At 45.9% G+C, this 18,658-nt stretch overlaps 1 protein-coding gene across 1 annotated transcript in view; it reads right to left on the bottom strand.

Moving 5' to 3' along the window:
* The window catches only part of LOC105065164 (ATP-binding cassette sub-family A member 13), a 120,785-nt gene that overhangs the window by 55,817 nt on the left and 46,310 nt on the right, over window positions 1-18,658 (bottom strand). The window contains exons 16-18 of the mRNA XM_074358602.1: window positions 10,106-10,346; window positions 6,480-6,569; window positions 2,034-2,103 (exon numbers count right to left, since the gene is read on the bottom strand). Coding sequence (XP_074214703.1) covers window positions 2,034-2,103; window positions 6,480-6,569; window positions 10,106-10,346 — 401 coding nt within the window. The remainder of the gene's footprint in view (window positions 1-2,033; window positions 2,104-6,479; window positions 6,570-10,105; window positions 10,347-18,658) is intronic.

Raw genomic sequence — 18,658 nt, 5'->3', positions numbered from 1 at the left:
TATTCCTGCAGACCTGGGACTTTTGCATGGCACCTATCAGTTTAAAGAGAAGGAAATATTTCACCATCTGGCAAAAAAAAAACAAAACAGTGAACCAGAGAACCAGCCTTGGGTGGGAGCCTTCCTCCCACACCCTTCTGCCTGCATCTCCTTTGGGCCAACCTTGCAGAGCAGCGTCTGGACATCTGCGAATTCCACCTCGACTCTCTGTCCCCTGAGATAGCAGGACCAGCTTTTCTCAAAGCACGTGCCCAAGTACACAGGTGCCCCCAAAGGGTCTCTTTAGTCATGTAATTTGCAGGGAATTCTATGTCTTCTCTGCCCCACTGTGACCCAAGCACGCACACCAGAGGATGCATCTTGGAAGAGCTGTAACAAAAACACCTGTTAAACAGGGCTCTCTCTGGCTTTTTCTGTAATTTACTTGGCTACGGAATTTTTCATGGGAAAATTTTTCCTCTCACACACAGATGACAGAACTCTTATGGGTCGTGTAAGTTGGCGTAAAATTTAGGAACGCCAGCATCAACCATTCTGATATGTGTTCATTTATTCCTCTGCTGTTGACACTCCATGGAATTCCCATCAATTTTAGGTAGCTTGTAATAAAGGGTACCAGTGTAATGAAATGATTAAATCAAAGCCACAAAGTAAGAGCTTGGAGGGAAAAATCAGACAGTTTATGAGTTAATGGAATAAAGCAGACAAAGAAGAAAGAAATCACTGTGTCAAAAAAAAAAAAAAAAAAGGTGAGCAGGAAACATCTGGCCACTGGGAAGAAGCACCAAATACAGGTCTGAGTGTTTGACGGCTGAGGCCACAAGGCTAACGTGTAGAGCCTCACTAATTCTCTCTGGCGGTCACCACCTCGGGTGTCCACCGTGGGCTCTGCCCTCACTTACCCCCGGACACTTGGTCTAAGAGGAGAATGCAGACCGGGCCCACCAAAAAGGAGACTTTCCAAGGTCACGGCACTCATAGGAGGAACGTACCCTATGGGCCACTAAACAGACAAGGCTCTGGTGACATGTTCGTTTACGTGACTGCTTTCTTGACAGAGCCTCAATCAACTTAAACCAAGATTTTGGCTTTTCCTTTTGTCTCTGTAAATCAGGACTGCCACATCAGCTTGGTGACCGTGGCTAAGAGACCCACGCCTTTTATTAATTACCTTCTGAGGTTTCCTTTGAGTTGAGTTCCAGTCAATTTTCCATATAAATTTCAATTCATTCTCCTTTGCAGAACAGATGGCTCTCACTTTAACAGTGGAATACATTATTTCTGTATTTTTTTTTAAATTATAGTCAATTTACAATGCTGTTTAGTTTCTGGTGTACAGCATAGTGATTCAGATATACATATAAATACACATTCTTTTTCAGATTCTTTTCCATTTTGTTATTACAAGGTATTGAATATAGTTCCCTGTGTTGTACAGTAGGTCCTTGCTGTTTATCTACTTCGTATAGAATATTAGTAATCCCAAACTCTTAATTTATCTCTCCCTTTCCCGTTTGGTAACCATAAGTTTGTTTGCTCTGTCTGTGAGTCCAGCGGCACAAGTGAGTCCAGCGGCACAAGTGAACCAATTTACAACATCTCCGTATGTTTTTGTATTAGTCAGAGCTGACAGAGCTGAGTAACATCTAGCCTTGTTACCTAGATCTCAGAACTCAGATAAAAATATAAGAAGAGCCTTGAGGTCATCCTGCCTTGAAATTCTGGGACATTTCTCCCTAAAGGGGCAATTGTACCTTCCTCGTCATCAATCGAGGAAGATTCATTTGCTTCATAAATGCCCCTGGGCTGTTACGATGCCGATCAGGAGAGGGTGGGCAGGAGGGCCACCGTGGGATCCATGGGACATTCGTGTTGTGTCCTGAACCCTTCCCAAGAAGCAGCTCATCAAGTGACCCTAAAAGTCACAGAGGTCACTTCAGTTAACAACGCAGGTTTTTCAGATGGGATAAACTCATTTTTGTCACTCGAGGTTTAGATGTTTTAAAAAAATCAAAATCTCTACAGAAACTTACCTGGCAGCCACAGGGATCCTGGACTCCTGGGGGAGGGGCGGGGTCCGTGTGCCAGCACGGAGAATTCTTCCTAATGAAACAGAACCAGAAGCACCTCTCAGATCACACAGCTACTGGGTTTGCACGGAGGAGCGTCCACCAGACTAGACCACGGCTCACAAGATTATCACCTCCTGCCACACGAGGCCAGCTCTGCATTTGTCTGCACAGCTTGAGCTGCCCATCTGATGACCACGTTCTATTGCAATGACAATATTTCCATTACATTAAATGATGCTCACTCTGGTCGCTGTATTGAATGTACCACTGAAGCTCCCTGGGGCTTTCAGTGGGCGGTCCGGGGGCCATGGTGAATCCTGAATCTCCTCTCAAAACCAGGTTCCTTCAGCCCCAGTCTGGCTGGTGTTAATAAACACAAATTAATGAACACAATGAACTGCTAATTCCTTTTCATGGCATGACACCATAATTGAACCATCATTTACAGAAAAGTAGCGAACATTACAATGTCCATTAGGAGGAAAGGTTGTGCAGAAGAGACTGTTATGAAAACCACTTACAGCAGTGGTTGCAAACCTTTTCATTTATTTCTTTATTGACGAAGAGTTGGTTTGCAACGTTGTGTTAGTTTCAGGCGTAAAGCAAAGTGACTCTGATGATGCACACACATCCACATCCTTTTTAGATTCTCTCCCATTATGGTTTATTACAGGACACTGAATGCAGTTCCCTGTGCTGTACAGTAGGTCCTTGTTGTTTATCTGTTTTATATACAGTAGTGTGTATCTGCTAATCCCAAACTCCTAAATTCCAAAGCTCTCCCACAGCCTTCCTCCTTGTTAACTTGGACTCATTTTTTCACTGCTGTTTTGTAAACCAAAATCTGCTGCAGTAATTGATAATCATTATTTACTCAGAAATTGGGAGAGAAGGAAGGAAATTAACATTACTGAACTTCGGGCACCCAGCTAGATATTTTGACTAAAACCTCTTGCTATCCCCACTGTTTGGAAGACTGAGTGAGGTTCTAAGAGATGAGGCGGCCGCCCGAGCTCACACTTTGGAAGGAGGGTCTTTTGAGCTCAGAGTCCCTGCTCTTTGCTCTGGGCTGTGCTGTTCTCACGTAAGAACACCCAGGTGAAAAACATCTGGTCCCATGAAAAGAAACTTGCCATTTCTCCAAACCAGGCGAGCAAAGTGTAATTTTTTGAAATACCAAAAATAATTTAAAGGCTACTTTCTTGGTTAATTAGCGTAATTATGGGACCCCGGTTTGAGAGTTAAAAGTGAAGAGGGAAACAGTACCTAAGGGAGTCATGTGTGTAATGAGACTGCCTTCTGTATCTGATGATTACTTGTGGGGAAAAATGAGTCTGTTTACACGTCTTAAACTCAGTGCGTCTTCCTTGCTTTGGCTGCAGGCTTTTGGTGACTGTTAGCAACTTTTATCACTTAACGAATGTTTTCAAAAAGTCTTCTTTGTCGCTTCCAAATCCGCCACTAACTCTTCTTCTAGCTTCCTATTTTAGAGGAAAAATATGGACCTGCCAGGTAGCATAATGATCAGCAATGGCATCTAACACACTTTATATCTGGACATCTCTCTTGGCCTCGGAGAAGTTTTGTGCACCAAAGGTCACCAGGAAGCTGCATAAGCATTTGTACAAGGAAGAGGAGATGAAATGTGAAGAATTTGATGTTTCCACTTAATCTTCCTCCCAGATTTCAGGAACCTAAGCACCATCCCCTGTCTTGGTGAGCACTCCCTTATCGTGTTCTGTGGGACACAGGAGCAGTGATGGGGACCCCAACTGAGCGTGTGTGTGTGAGAAAGGCCTCCTGGTCCTGAAACAGAGCAGGACCCTCTGGGGCCTTCCCAGGACTGATTACCTCTCCAATTCCTCCATCTACCTCTTGTCTGTAGAAAAACTTAAGTCAAGGAATAAGTTCAATCAGAGAAATAAGAAAATACAGAGACAAGGGGAAACAGTCAAGCAAAACAAAATAATAATAGTTGAGCCATTAAACAAAGTCAGGGACCTTTAGTTCCTCCTCAAGGACTGGGGATAATATTCTGAGCCATATCCGTGGACGTGTTTTGCTTCCAATGACCTGCCTTAGCTCCCAACACCTCAGACACAGCAGTCAGGGGTTCTGGGCATCTTGTTCATAACTCACTCCAACTGCGCATGTCTTCAGTTATTTTTAGCCCCTTGTGGTTCCTCTGTATCCTACTGCTCAAGGTGCAGGTCCCAGCCTGCAGCAGGAGGTCCCAGCCCCTAGCCTGCTTGAAAGGCTAGAAGCATTTATCAACCTGACTTTAAACTGCACACGTTTTTCTCTCAAGCTATTTCCCACAGAGCCCCTTCTTGTGCATCCTTTGTTCTAAGAACAAGACTATTAAGAGAGCCCCAAAGCTGGAGGTGAACTTTACAACCAGCAGAGGGAAGGGGACCCCTGCATCTGCAAAAACAAGAACAACTCTGCAACAATTTGTTACCCTGTGTGTGATCTCTATGGAAACCAGCTCTGCCCCTTGAACTCCTGAACTTTTACTATAAAGTCCTGCTTTCTCTTCCTGGCAGGCTCACAGTCTAGAAGGCATCAGCCCACTGTGACCTCCCTTGCCTGCAAAGAAATACAGCTGCCTTTTCTGCTTCATCCAAACTCTGTCCTTGAGTCTCAGTTCGGTAAGTGGGGTACGGAGGCCGTGTTTTGGCAACAATTTGACTTCAGAAACAGTAGAAGAGATCATTGCTGGAGGGGCGCCAGACACAAGCCTTGTGAAATAAAACTCAGTGTTTACATCTATGTGTCTGCTTCTAAAAGCTGGCAACTTTAGCACATTTTAAAAGTATTTAAATTACACATCATCTACTATCATGTGAAAACGTATAGTTTGGTTCGAGTTTATACTGCAGTAGCTTTTTCCGGAGACTTTTACTGCCTTCTTGGAGAAGAGGAGGTGAAGGTCAGAAATTCAACACAGTTCCCTGAGTGTGAGCTCAGACTACCTGAACAAAAAAAAAAGCCAATATGTAGAACTGAATTTCTGGTTTCAAAAAGGGTCTGCTAATCAATAATCTAAAGTCTGCCAGGAAGGGAAAATGTAGACATTGAATCCAATAATATGTTTCCACTAAGAGAAGAAAACTTATTTGTTTTCAATAAAATCTTTTGCTTCGGTCTGGGATGGCAGTGAATCAAAACTCGTTCAAATGGTTACTGGCATCCTTGGACGAGGACAGAGGCGGGAGAGATGGGGACCCACTGCCTCCATCCCCTGGAAAAGCTCCTCAAAATGAAACAGATGTCGGAACAGAATTCAGAAAACGTTCTCCTGTCTTGGCACTAATGCTATTCTTTTTTTCCCTCTTGAAAAACTAAATAAATGTCTTTTTTCCTGCCAACCTTCTCCTTCTTTGTTGCAACGTGGGGCTGGGACTAGGCAGGGCCCCAGGTTACATTACAATTTCTCAAATGTAGATGCTTTTTACATCCTGTGCATTTCTTCGGAGGGGAGGGGCATAAAAACATCACCATGGAAGCTTTTATTTCGTTAAATAAATTACTTTCTTTTTCAAGAGGAGACTAAAGTGAAACAACATAATTAATTTCCTATTAATGCTTCCGTCCTGAAGCCGCTAATCGTTGCTCAGCCTTGAGTTAATTACCAACATGACTAATGCACGAAACGTCGCATCGCAAATTAGAAAAACACATCGCCGGTTTTGCAGTGTTGTCTGGATTTGCCTATTTAGAACTTAGAAACAGATTTACTGCTTAACACATCATTACGGTTTCTGTCACTTTTCCCATTTAGCTCTCCCAGGGCTGTAAGTCCCCGAGAAAGGGCCACGTCCAGCGTCACTCCTGGTCCTAAAACGGCATTATGTTTACAGCCGATCCTCAGCAAATAACCACTGAGCAAAATAAGAGGTAAATTGCTCGTGAAAAAAGGCATGCTTTGTGAAGGTTTTGTAAAAAGGTCATCTCTAGATTAACATTTTCAAATCCTAGAAAAACAGTCTTCAAAGCAATTCCTCCCCTCACTGATGTGACTGATTTTTGATGTTTCTTTACTTAAAAAAAAAATTATAATTAGCCTTTTCCTACGTACAAGTTTACCCCGAAAAGCAAATAACAGTGAGTGCATATTTCATACCTGCTCCTTTATTCTTTTTAGTTTTACTCTTTGGCGGGAGGGGTGGTTATTAGGCAAATTGAATGTTATTCGTTACTAATGAATTTTTTGCGATGATACAAAGCATGTTGTCTTCTCAGGAAGGAAAGGGGTGACTGTGGAGCGTGTTTCAGGCCGTTGTAGACGGCGGATGAAACCTGCCAACCGCGTTACCAACCACGGGGCGCGGGGGGGGGGGGTCCTCCCAGTCCGCAGGTTACTCGCTGGAGTCTGCACTTTTGCAAAGTGGCTCTGATACTTACAGGCCGGGGTTCGAGTCGGCACAGAGCAGGTCCCGATCTCCAAAGTTCTGCAAAAGCACGTGGGTCAGTCCCTTGTCATCACTCCGGCTGCTGCTCACAGGAAGACAGAGGAAATAAGACGGTCGAGGTCAGTACTCACCGACTGAGGTCATAGGACCCAGTCTGAGTTCATAGGCTCCTTACCTCCCCACCCCGCCAAGGGTCCTGGGTGCTCAGACCTTTTTTTATGGAGAAGTCAGACCAGCAACAAGATGAAGAAACGTCACAAGCACACTTCTGCTACCACAGGGGTATTTTTATATAGTTGCATTCAGGGCATTGTTTTTCTCATCTTGTTGCTTAATATTATGCTATCACCAACTCTGGTGTTTTTGTCTGGTTTTTAAAGATTAATTATAAAGGCTGCATAATATTCCTATATTGAAATGTGTAAAACTATTCTCGTAATGTTGGAGCTCTGCTTTGGTCTGAATATTTGTCCTCTGGCACACCCTTGCAACGAAACAACTTCTTATGTTTGTTTTTTTTTGTTTCCTTTTGTGAACTATATCCAACTTTTTCTCAGGGGGGAAAAGTCCTACTATGCTTTAGGTACACAGTGAATTGTAAGTATTTATTTGACTGGCACAAGTCTCAGAAGTTAATAGTTCAAACAGCCTCGCTGAGAAGCAAGGTCAAAGATAAGACACACTGTTCCTCCAGTTGGGGGCACATGTGGAAACAAAGTCTATATTACAGTTGATACATCAGTTGTAAGAAACATCTTGACCTGAGAAAACGTAGAGGAAACAATATTTTAAACCTGTCTAAACTGGGCTAACTGGGAGTGGGGTTCATATTAATGAATTAAAATTCTGCATTGTAGGATATATGAAAGAATCATTTTAACTAATTAAAATTCTGAGTTGTACGATTTATGAGAGAATACAGACTTACTGTTTTCTAGAACTTACACCACATCATTTACAAAATGCTTTTGAATAGGCATCTTTGGGAACACTTCTCCCCAAAAGAAAGCAAAACAAAAACATATTCTTAGCATGACACGTTACTTATATATGTATAATGACGTCAGATCTTTTTAGGAAGAAGCAGTACGCAGACTAACAAATGAACGTCAGTGGTTACTTCTAAAGAATTGACAACACTAGCTTCTCTTCAGAAACGCAAGATGGCTCAGTCTCAACCACTGATTCTTCTGACAAAGAAAAGTTGGCTCCCAAGAAAGCACAGATAAAAGCCCACAATGAGAAAGCATCCTTTCCCTAGGTGTGCGGTGACGCCCTCTGCGCAGAGGGGCCCTTTGTGGAGGGTCCTAATTCCCATAATCCTCTTGGCCAGTCTCTATGTTATCAACCTGCTCAAAACGCACCAGTGGCCCCCGGTCACCTAGGAGCCTTGGACTAGTTCGTAAGGTGCTCCACACTCTTACGGCCGCGATGCCTTTGGACCAACGCCCAGCATCCTCTCCCAGAAGACACGCCCACCCCAGCAGAGCCGCCTTCTGATTGGGCGGGCCTGCCTTGGAGGCGCGGCTCCCTCGGAGGGCATCCTATGTCTCTGCCACCTGATGGGGAGCCATCTGCAGCCACTAAGCTTCAAGCTCCTTTTCCCCCTCCGCCCGCCTCCTCTCCTACCCAGGGTCTGCCACACCTCCACTGGCTTTTCACCGTGGGCTTCCCGCCACGGAACAGAACAACCCGTCAGAGAAAGGGGACGAGGCTTAGGACGGTAGTTGGAACACAGCTGATTCTCAACAAAAATTAGTGGGACAAACTGTGATCGTGTTAAAGGGCTGAAATGGAAGACCCAACCCTTCATCTCTGTCCTCAATCTGGTCTTCCCAGGTTGCTTCCCTTCCAGAGAGGACCAGTCTTAATGGGGGAAAAAAAAGACCAACTCATTTGCCACATAAGTTGGGTATTTCTGCTGAAAAACGCACACACCACCACAGCACCCAAAACCAAAAGGAACATTCATAGGAGAGCTCCGTCTTCCCCGCTGCACGAAACACAACGCAGATTTTAAAATATCGAGGGGGTTTACAACTGGTCTAATATGACTCTCTACAGCCACAGCCAGAAATACACACAGGGATGAAATGCGCTGAAATTTACAGCCAAGGTGTGTCTCAAGTAGGCAGTGTGACCGCCGTATAGTCTTCAAGTTTCTGACAAATGAGAAAACAGTTTCAGAAGGAAGAGGACATATTTCCCACGGAAATGTTGGCTGTAAAAAGGAAACGATATTTGTGGCATCCGTGGAAACACTCTGAACTGCTCTCTTCTGACCCACGCATCCAAGAACAAACATGGAAGTTTAAAATACTTTTTCCTGAAAAAAAAAAATCGATCCACAAAGTAGTTTCCTTGGAATAATTACTAAGAGAAAGTTTCAACATGATGGTTTACTTTTCACGACTTTTTCCCTTTGGTCTAGAGGTCGCTGTTTAAAATGAAAAAAAGAACAAGCTTTGAATTTTCCCTGTTGTCGTAAAAATTCAAATGCTTGTTCTGAAACTCTTGCTTTTTGCTTGTCTTCAAACTCTTGGCTATATTTTAAAGTGCTGTTAAAAACACGAAGCCTGTTCTTAGCAGCTTCCAGGAGTTGGAAACTGTTTAATTGTGATTTAATTGTGATTCCAGAGGCAGTGCCTAAATGAGATACTTGAACCCAGACTCTGGGAGCATCAAGATATGCAGAAGGGGGAAATCTCATTAAGCAAAGGAGACAGAAAGCAACGGACGGGTTCGTCCTTGACTTTTCCCTCTCATCCTGTGTTTGTTTAAATCTAATTCCAAATTGCACGCCGTTGGAAAAGCTGCAGAGACAGCCGCAAGCCCTCGGGGCCCGGCTCGCGAGGCTCATTGTGTTAATCAAGACATATTTGACAGAAGCAACACTAACACTGAGCTCCTGGTCGCCCACACCTGTGTGTCCCTGCGACTCAGCCCCCAGGTGGGCTGTCCCGCTCATTGCTCAGTGAAAAACGCCCGTCACCCCGGCCACTGCAGGGCTGGCCGGCAGCAGGTGCCCTGTGTCCACAGTGACCCGAATCCGGAGGGGAGCCAGCCACCTGGGGGCGGGGACCCGAGGTGGTCGGGGGCCCTCTCCTGGGTCCCCCATCTCACGTCGGTGAAATGAAATCCCTGAGGGCTCTGAGCGCTTCCTATGTAAATTCATCTGGAGGCCAAACTCAGACTGGTCTGAAATTATTGGCAGAAATGTGGACCTAAGCTGGCTTGAGAAAAGTCGGAGACTTCTCTGCAGAGCAGACCGTGCGGATGAAGGCCAGTGTCCCAGGAGCAACCCTGGAGGGGTTTGTGAAATATACCATCCATATACAGTTTTTTAAATCCTGAATGTCCTGGAACACGTCTCACCCTCCCAGTTCCTGGCCTGGGCCTGCCCGGGGCGAGCCTGGCCCTTTGCACGTCCCCTTTCTAAGCGTCCGCCCTGAGACAGGCCCGCAAAGAAGTGATAACTTCTCACCCTCCGGAGCCCCGACCTCCAAATCGGTGAAAACAAGCGTCTACCGGAAAGTCGTAAAGCGTCAAGCCTCTTGCTGTTCGTACTCTGTCTGGACGTAATTTTGAAGCACAGGGAAAACCAAACAAGGTCCTTACCTGAAGAAGTACGTTTTGTCCGTGTCGTAGTGGCCCAGGGCCAGCTTGAGGGGAGGGTAGCTGACGGCCAGCGGCCGCACCATGAACAGGGCCATGGCCAGGCCCACGAAGAGCACGGGCAGGAGCAGGGTGGACAGGGTGCCTCTCCAGGCCCGGCAGGAGCGGCGAAGTCGCCTCCCCAGGAGGGCAGCAGTCTGGGCCAGTAGCAGGGGGCTACCCCGCAGGGCTGCGGTCCCGCCGCCTGCAGGGACAGGAGGATGGGCAGGCCTGAGTCCTCGGGGATGCGCATGGTCCCCAACACGCCCCGGTCCTGCAGACCCCTCATCGCCTTAGCTGTAAGCTCTTAGCTCCAGGACACCACCAGCTCCAAGGCTCCACCTGGGTGAGCGCTCTGGAAGGCGTCTCGTGACCTTCAGTCGCAGGAACAGAATTCACGGCGGACCCCACTCTGACCTTGCTTCAGAAGGGAGGGGGCAGATGGGAAAGGACAGAGAGAAGGGGCCTCGGGTGTATGCGTATGGGTTAAAAAAAAGTCTGCTACATGAGTAGGAATTCTAACGTCAAAAGGAACCAAAGCAACACGTCCCGATGTCCCCAAGTGCATGGATGGATGGAGTGTGAGTGGGGCTGAGAAGGGCTCTGCCACATTGAGAATTCCCCATCGAGAATTCCCCATCTCCAGGCTGCCCCTGTCTGCTCGCACCCCGAGGTCCTCCCCGAGGAAGCCCCAGTTGCATCCTGGGCAGGAAAGATGCCTTTCATGAGGTCCTCCCTCCAGGCTCCCTTCCAGGGTGATCATCGGGGGAGGGGCGCAGAATCTCCATGGAAAGCCCGCCCCCGTTTGGGCCAACCAGCTGGTGAGTGCGACACCCTGGTCCAGCGTGAGGGGGACAAATCAGGAGCGAAAAGAGAGGCGGGCCTATGGACTGCAGCCTTCATTCATGTCTCAAGAAGACACGGCCTGAGACGCCGGCCACGCCCACCTCAGAAGCACCTTGGAAAATCTGATATAAAGAATTCCACAAGAAAAGGGGCCTTCCAAAAACCAGACGTGCACAGGGCACTCTATTCTGTTGTCTTGTAGTAACCTAGGGCGAAAAGGAATAGGAAAAGGAATGTATGTGTGTGCATGTATGACTGAGACGTGACACTGTGCACCAGAAATTGACACAACGTTGCAAACTGACTATTCAATAAAAAAGAATGCAAAACAAACAAACAAAAAAAGAACAGATGTGCAAACGGACTGTACCGTTTACAAATACCAAATTGAAATACAGACAATCAAAGAGCAGTGAGTGAAGTCCCAGAAGAAAGCATTTTGAAAGAAAAGGGAACCATTTGGGGAGATAAATTATCGACACTCGTGTTGACAGCAGAGCTGGGGAAAACGATGTTTATCCGAAACACCTCCCTCATCTGTCGGCTGTTCCCTGAGAGTGCAGTGGGTGCGGGCTGGTGTCCGTCCTCCAAAAAGGCAGTACATCAGGGTTGGGTATAAAAAAACAAACAAACAACTCAACACAAGGTAAACAGTGATGTAATAAAGGTGGGCAGTGCATCCAGGGTGGGTACCCAAGAGGAACCCTTGGGGACGTTTGGGGCAAACGTGAGGAGAGAGTCACCCCAGAAGGGACATCTGGGCAGAATCCTGAGGACCTAGGAGATGTCTGAAGGCAGGTTAATTTTTTACTGACGTATAGTTGATTTACAATGTTTCAGGTCTGCAGCAAAGCGATTCAGCTTTAGACATACATATATACACATACACAGCTTTATATGTATACATATTATACAGAATACATATTATATACAATGTGTGTTATAAGTATATAGATACTGTTTCCAGATTCTTTTCCATTATAAGTAACTACAAGATATTAAGTGTAGTTCCCTGTGCTGCACAGCAGGACCTTGTTGTTTGTCTATTTTATATATAGTAATTCCTAAACTCCCAATTTATCCTTCCCTCGAAGCAATTATTAAATCAGCATATAGAGATTTTAGCACCAGAAAAGGTACATTTTTATGCGAAATTTGACCCCTTCTCATGTAAATACAGATATAGATGTAAGCATACCCTCTTCCTGATAATTTTATGAGATTAGAAGGCTGGATAACACTCATTCATGGCATCACATATGCAGACTTGCTGGGGTAATTATGGGAACTATCTAACTCAAGCTAAAAGAACTGAGATGTTGCTGGTGCCAAACCCCGAGATTTCCAAAATGATCACGGAGATAACTGCTTGATGCCCTCCTGGCCTTGGGCTCGGGGCTCGGGGCTCGGGCTGCTCTCAGCCAGAACAGAACACCTGGCTGTTTAGATTCTAGAGGAATTAAAAGGTCACCAGCCGGTCCCCTGGCTGACCTCCAGCCACGTCTTGTCCCAGAAGCCAGACCCCTCGGACGGGTCTCCAGGTTGCATCTTCTGACATTCACAAGGAGCTACGTGCCTTCACAAACACTTCAGGCAGGCAGTGGCTGCAGACACCTGCTCGTGGAACAGAGGCTTCCGTCCCTGCGGCGGGCGCTACAAAGTGCAAAGAGGGCATGGCTGTCTGGACGCTGGATCCGACTTAGTAAGTTTGCCTGGTGATGGAGGAGTGCGAGGGGACTCAGAGGACGCCCCGCCTGTGCCCTCCGGCCTCGCTCAGGGCGGACCCTCAGGCAGTCACTGTGGGCTGGGGACAGTCCGATCTTTTAATCCGCATACACCCGGGTTGGAATCCAGTGTCAGCCTCCAATGTGCTGTGTGACTTCTGGAAACTTACCTAACCTCTCTGAGTGTCATTTCCCTCAGGTGTAAAACAGACCTGCAATATTTCCCCTTGAGGTCATAAGGATCATTATTACTACACTTTTTAAACTACCAGAACAGGTATCAGGTTGACCTCCAGCTGTGGTGAACGGTCATCATGCAGCCTCAATGGGTCTGTGGGAAAAGGTGCTTCTTATACTAAGAAAAATAAATTTCCCCCACCTTCCCATGTATGTTCGTTGGACAGAAATGGGAGAAATAAAGGGGTAAGATAGTTAATGTCTTGAATCAACCGCCAGTCAAACATTCCTGGCTAAATGCATACAAGCATTGACATGAATAATTTAACAGGCAAAATTGAAACCCTGGACCAAACTGTTACGAACTGTCTTCTTTGACTTAGGAGTGCAATTATAATCAGGGACACTTGTTACATTCATAATTCGTCACTCCCGTTTACACTGACCATTAGATTGCTTGGGAAAATGTCCAAAGATTGGGGTTTTCTGGGGGGGTTGGGGTTTTTTGGGGTTTTTTTTTTTGGTCAGATGGCTTCAATTGTTAAAACATTCACACCGTCGGAGGAATAACTTAAAAGGTCAAACACTTAGCATGCATCCCAGAATGTGAGCGACCCCTTCCTTAGTTCACCCCAATATTCTTGAAGATTTTAAAACAAAGCAGTATAAATGTAGTGCCTTCGAGCCAATTTTTTAAACATGAATATTCCAAAAGAAAACTGGGCAAACAGCATGCCTGAGCACACAGTTCATTAAAAAAAAAAAAAACTACAAAAGAGGGGAGGGTATAGCTCAAGGGGTAGAGCGCATGCTTAGAGTGCACAAGGTCCTGGGTTCAATCCCCAGTCCCTCCTCTGAAAAAAAGGAAAAACTAATTAATTCTTCCAGCCAAAAATACAAAATACAAAATAGTCAAGGGAGGTTAATGTAAAACCAAAAATTGTCATGTAAGAAAATGTAGCTGAAAGATAAACTTTCAGATTATCGTAAGGATTAAAACCAGCGTTAATACCCACGCGACTGTGTGTTTAAGGAACCAGCTTTCTCGTCAGCGCTGCTGCGAGAACAGATCTGAACAGCCTTTCTGTGGGAAGCAAATATGAACCGTATTTGATCAGTTTAGTTCCACCCCAAGGGCTGGTATTCGTGAAAAAAGAAACCGAAATCCATCCAATATAGCAAACAAGGTGGTTTCCTACATCCTGGGGAACAGTGGCTGGAAGCGGGCAACAGGGATTAATGGAACAATTTCTACCACAACCGTGCAGGGGACCCCTGTCGCCTCCTGCAGGTTGGAACAGACACTCACTGATAACTTCTCATCTTTTGGGGAAAAAAAAAGTCTATATGCAAACGTGGAATTAGCTCACTAAAATGGGGGGAGACGGAATATGACCCAAAATAAGAGCTTCCCGTGTGAACCAAAAAAAAAAAATGAAGGGGGATTATAACATTAAATACGTAATGATGGGAAATACTGTATACCAGACGAAAAAAAGTGTCACAAAATAACACATATAGAATGCATATAATTCACTAAAAATACTAATACTAAACTAGAAAACATTATTTTTGTGCATACGCTTTAGTGACAAGTTGTCTTTTTTGAAAGAGCCTCGACATTCAACATACTATTTGGCAAAGTGATTTTTTTTTCCATTCAAATTTATAAAAAAGTTATGGTGTATTTACTCTATGGGAACCATATCACAATAAAGGTGTCAAAAAAAATAAAAAGTAAAAAAGTGAAATACTTCAACCCCCCTCCAAAAATAAGTTACGGTATATGCATTTTCAACCTACTTAAAAGATTTATATTTATTTAAAACTCTTCTTGAAATTTGTGGTCTTCAACAATGAATATTTATGCATTTTGTAATCAAGAGTTACTTTGTAAAGACTCCACTTATGCAGGAAGTGAAGTGTGATTTTATAAAATGGGAACACTATCTTTCTTTGTTCACTGAGTTACGGAGTTTTAGAGTTGAAGTGGATCTTAAAAATCGTGTAATTGATACACACTACTATATACAAAATAGATACACGACAAGGTCCTACTGTGCAGCACAGGGAACGACACTGGACACCTTGTAATAACCAATAATGGAAAAGAATCTGAAAAATAATAGAGGCATATGTGTATAATTCAATCACTTTGCTGTACACCTGAAACTAACACAACGTTGTAAGTTGACTAGACTTCAATTTAAAAAAATCAATAAATACGATGCAAGAAAAATAAGTTAAAAATTAACCTGCCTTGAAAGCACAACAACGTGCTGCTCAGGGAACCAAGGGTGCAGCCCAGCTTTGCCGCTAACGACAAATGTCACGCGGGCCAACTCGGAATCTGGGTTTTGTCTTCAGTGCACCAGAGTCAGGTCCCCTGAGGACCCTCGGGGGCTGCACACCTGGGTTTGCAAAACCTGAGCTCCCTCCGGAGTCCTAAGGGACACTCAGGGAAGAGGAACGAGGGACAGCTTCCCCCGCGCCCCCCGCTCTCTGGCTCTGTTCTGCTCACAGCTGGCTGCAGGTGTCCAGAGGGCAGGCCAGTGTTTGAAGGCTACTTTCAAGCAGTTCCTTTAGGAAAAGCTAGTGATGGAAGCCACGCAGGAGCTCACCTGGTGGCGTCCGGCACAGAGTGAGGGTCTACAAACACAGCTCAGCTGACGCAAAGCCTCCCCTCCCTCCGTCCACCTCCCTGCCTGCTCCGTCAGCTCCGCACCCGTCTTCCCACGCGGTGAGCTCCCTGCGGTCACAAGGCGGTGAGCCCCGTCCACCTTGCCATCCTGAGATCTGAGCACTGGCTCCAGCTCGGACAGAGGGGCTGAAGGCCGAGGGAGTGGCCGGAGACTGACCAGCGGCTGCAGTCAGCATCCCTCACTGAGCCGTGGCTCCCTGCCCCCCAGGCCACCCTTCCCACCTGGGAAACCCACCCTGCATTTCTCCCAGGTCCTCCCCACGCCCGCTGTGACGGTCACACCTCACGGGCCAGGCAAAGCCGCCTTCCAGCCACCCACAGGGGCTCCGTTTCAATCCGGTTTCAATTAAACAAGAATGTGAACGCAGGTGGTAAAGCAGAGAGGTGGCTGTGGCCTGAAGAGAGGTGAATGCAGCCACTCAGGTACCCAAGGCATCTCCACCCACCCACCGGGGAGAAGGGCGTGAGATTCGGGGGTTGGAGCGGAGGAGGAAACTGAGGTCCCAGTTCAGGATGCCCGGTTCCACCCTCCTGACCTCCAGCAAGGCGCTGAGTGAGGAGGAGGGAGTGGGGAGCCCTCCAGGGCACACGGACCTCTAGCTCCCTGAGGGCCGACCTGCCACAAAGGCTGCCCAGAGCTGCTCCTGCCTGAACCACCCAAGTTGGTCCATGATCACCTCTGAGGCAGGGACGACAATGTGTGAAACACATTCTTCATCAAATGTTTCACAGGAAGACGAGATCCCAGCTCAGGAAATGCAGACCGTGACCCATTCATCACCCACCATTGGCGCCCGGGGACAAGCATCACGGCTTCCCACACTCGCCCTGCACCCCAAGGCCCCCAGCAGGAGCTGCCGCTCTCGGGTGCCCGCCCAGGCCCATTGCAATTCCATTCTCACGATGCTGGCAGCCTGTGTTCTGCAGATCGCCCCACCAGGGCTCTCTGCTGATTTCAGCCTCCGTGGCAAAGCAACCTCCTTCGGCACGAATAATCGGCAGGTTCCGCGTGTCCTCCCCACCTTGTTGGCAGGGGAGGCAGCGTTTGAAGTCCAGGGAGATGCAAAGAAGAAAAGACAGGCGCCTGCGTCCAGCACCAGGGTTAAGCCCAGAAGACGCACAGGGAACCTGGAACAGCTTAAAGAGATTCTAGCAGGGCGTTTTCCACAGCAGTGATCACAGCCCCCCTAAATCAAAGGAAATCGGGGTGCCTGTTTAAGGACGTAAAAATAAATAAATAATTTTAAAAATACAATAAAAATGTAAACATATGCATCTTTGGAATCAGCATGTGTGGAACTTGGGCGTAAAGAATCTGCCACTTTGATAAGCACCAAGCAATCCATTATCACTCATTCCTGTGCAGCTGCAGGGGTCCCTCCGACTAAAAGGTACCTATTTTATATTTTGTTTTGCCTCCATCCGTCTCTGGGAGAAGCAGGTCGTGAGAAAACGGTGAGCTGGCCCCTGGAAGCCTGTTTCTGAGGACACGCAGCTGGTGTGAGGGAGAAGCAATGGCCACAGGCGGGGGCAGCAGGGAGCCGGGGTCAGTGGCAAGACGGTGGGTCTGAGAGCCTCCGCAGAGGAGGAGGCGCTCTGCACACGGTTCTTCTAAAGCAGCCTTTCCCGGGTGTGGACCTCGCCAACAAAGAGACTCAACAAAGCATTTTACCCGGAAGACACCGAAACATGCTCTCCCCAACATCCCCAGCTGGCATTACGATGCACCTGCTTCCACCAAGTAACAGAAATTCTACTTCCCTGCGGGCCTCCTGCTGAGATGTGTGCACGGGTTTTCCAGGATCTAATAAAACTGGTAAACGTGGGCAATCGCATACCAAATGTGTTTTAGTGTATCCTCGTTTCTTTCTTCGTAATGAAATACTTAAATAGATTTTTAAATGATACATTTTCCACTTCCATGATTTGTAATTGGAATGATAAATAAAATTACATTTTTATATCATACTTTACAATGCTAATGGAAAACACTGTAAGTTTCCTGTCCTCGGGGTTCTTTCTTAAATTTAAAATACGACTCTTTTTCACATCACATTAGCCTTTTTTTTTTGCATATGGTTTCTTTCCAACATATGCATGTGGATTTTCATAATGTTCCTCAAATTCAGAACATAAAATTATCATTTTTCAGAGCAGATGCATTAACCATAATAAGGAAGATATATGTAGGCAATACAATTTCCATGGAAATTGTCCTAAATTCTCAGTGATGACAAATGTTTACAAGAACATAATCGTATTTTCTTTAAACTTGTTCTTATGTTAAAAAGTCGTTATCTAAGGTAATGTAAAAAAAAAAAAGAATGCTCAGAAATTAAACCTTGAGGCAAAATTCTGATAATGAAATGACGAAAGAAGACCTCTGTCCAGTTACAAGAAAAATTTTATAGAGAACAGAGGCAAATTACAATACGTACAGTGGACGGTCACTACCTAGAATTGACACAAATGACACGGATGAATCTCAGACAAAATACAAAAAGAAAAAACACACCATTTTTGTACATATTATATGATTCCATTTATATAAAGTTCAATAAAAGGCAAAATTATTCTAAAGGGACAGAGTTGCCTTCAGAGGAGGGGGCCTGGGGAGGTCCCGTGAGGGATGGTCACACAGGTGAGCCCCAAGCAAAACTCATCTGGTCGTACCACTGAGATCTCTGGCGTTTATGATATGACGGATGCAGCTGATGTTAGTAAAAAACTAAATCTAAAGCACTGGTCTCAAAAATGTAAGATTCACAGGCAAAAGGGAGCAAATAAGAGTGTTACCAAACAAGAAACTCAAATGGCTGGTAAATAGGAAAATGGGATCAAACTCAACAGGAACGCAGAAATTCAATCCAGCGTGTTGGAACACTCATAACGTCTAAAATGACCCCCCCAGTGAATGCAGTTTGGTGCAGCCACTGTGGAAAACAGTGTGGAGATTCCTCAAAAGACTAGGAATAGACTTACCGTTTGACCCAGGAATCCCGCTCCTGGGCATATATCCAGAAGGAACCCTACTTCAGAATGACACCTGCACCCCAATGTTCATAGCAG

Source organism: Camelus bactrianus, chromosome 36 (genome assembly GCF_048773025.1).
Source record: "Camelus bactrianus isolate YW-2024 breed Bactrian camel chromosome 36, ASM4877302v1, whole genome shotgun sequence".
NCBI classification, from domain to species: domain Eukaryota; kingdom Metazoa; phylum Chordata; class Mammalia; order Artiodactyla; family Camelidae; genus Camelus; species Camelus bactrianus.
This window is presented reverse-complemented; position numbering and strand designations above follow the sequence as displayed.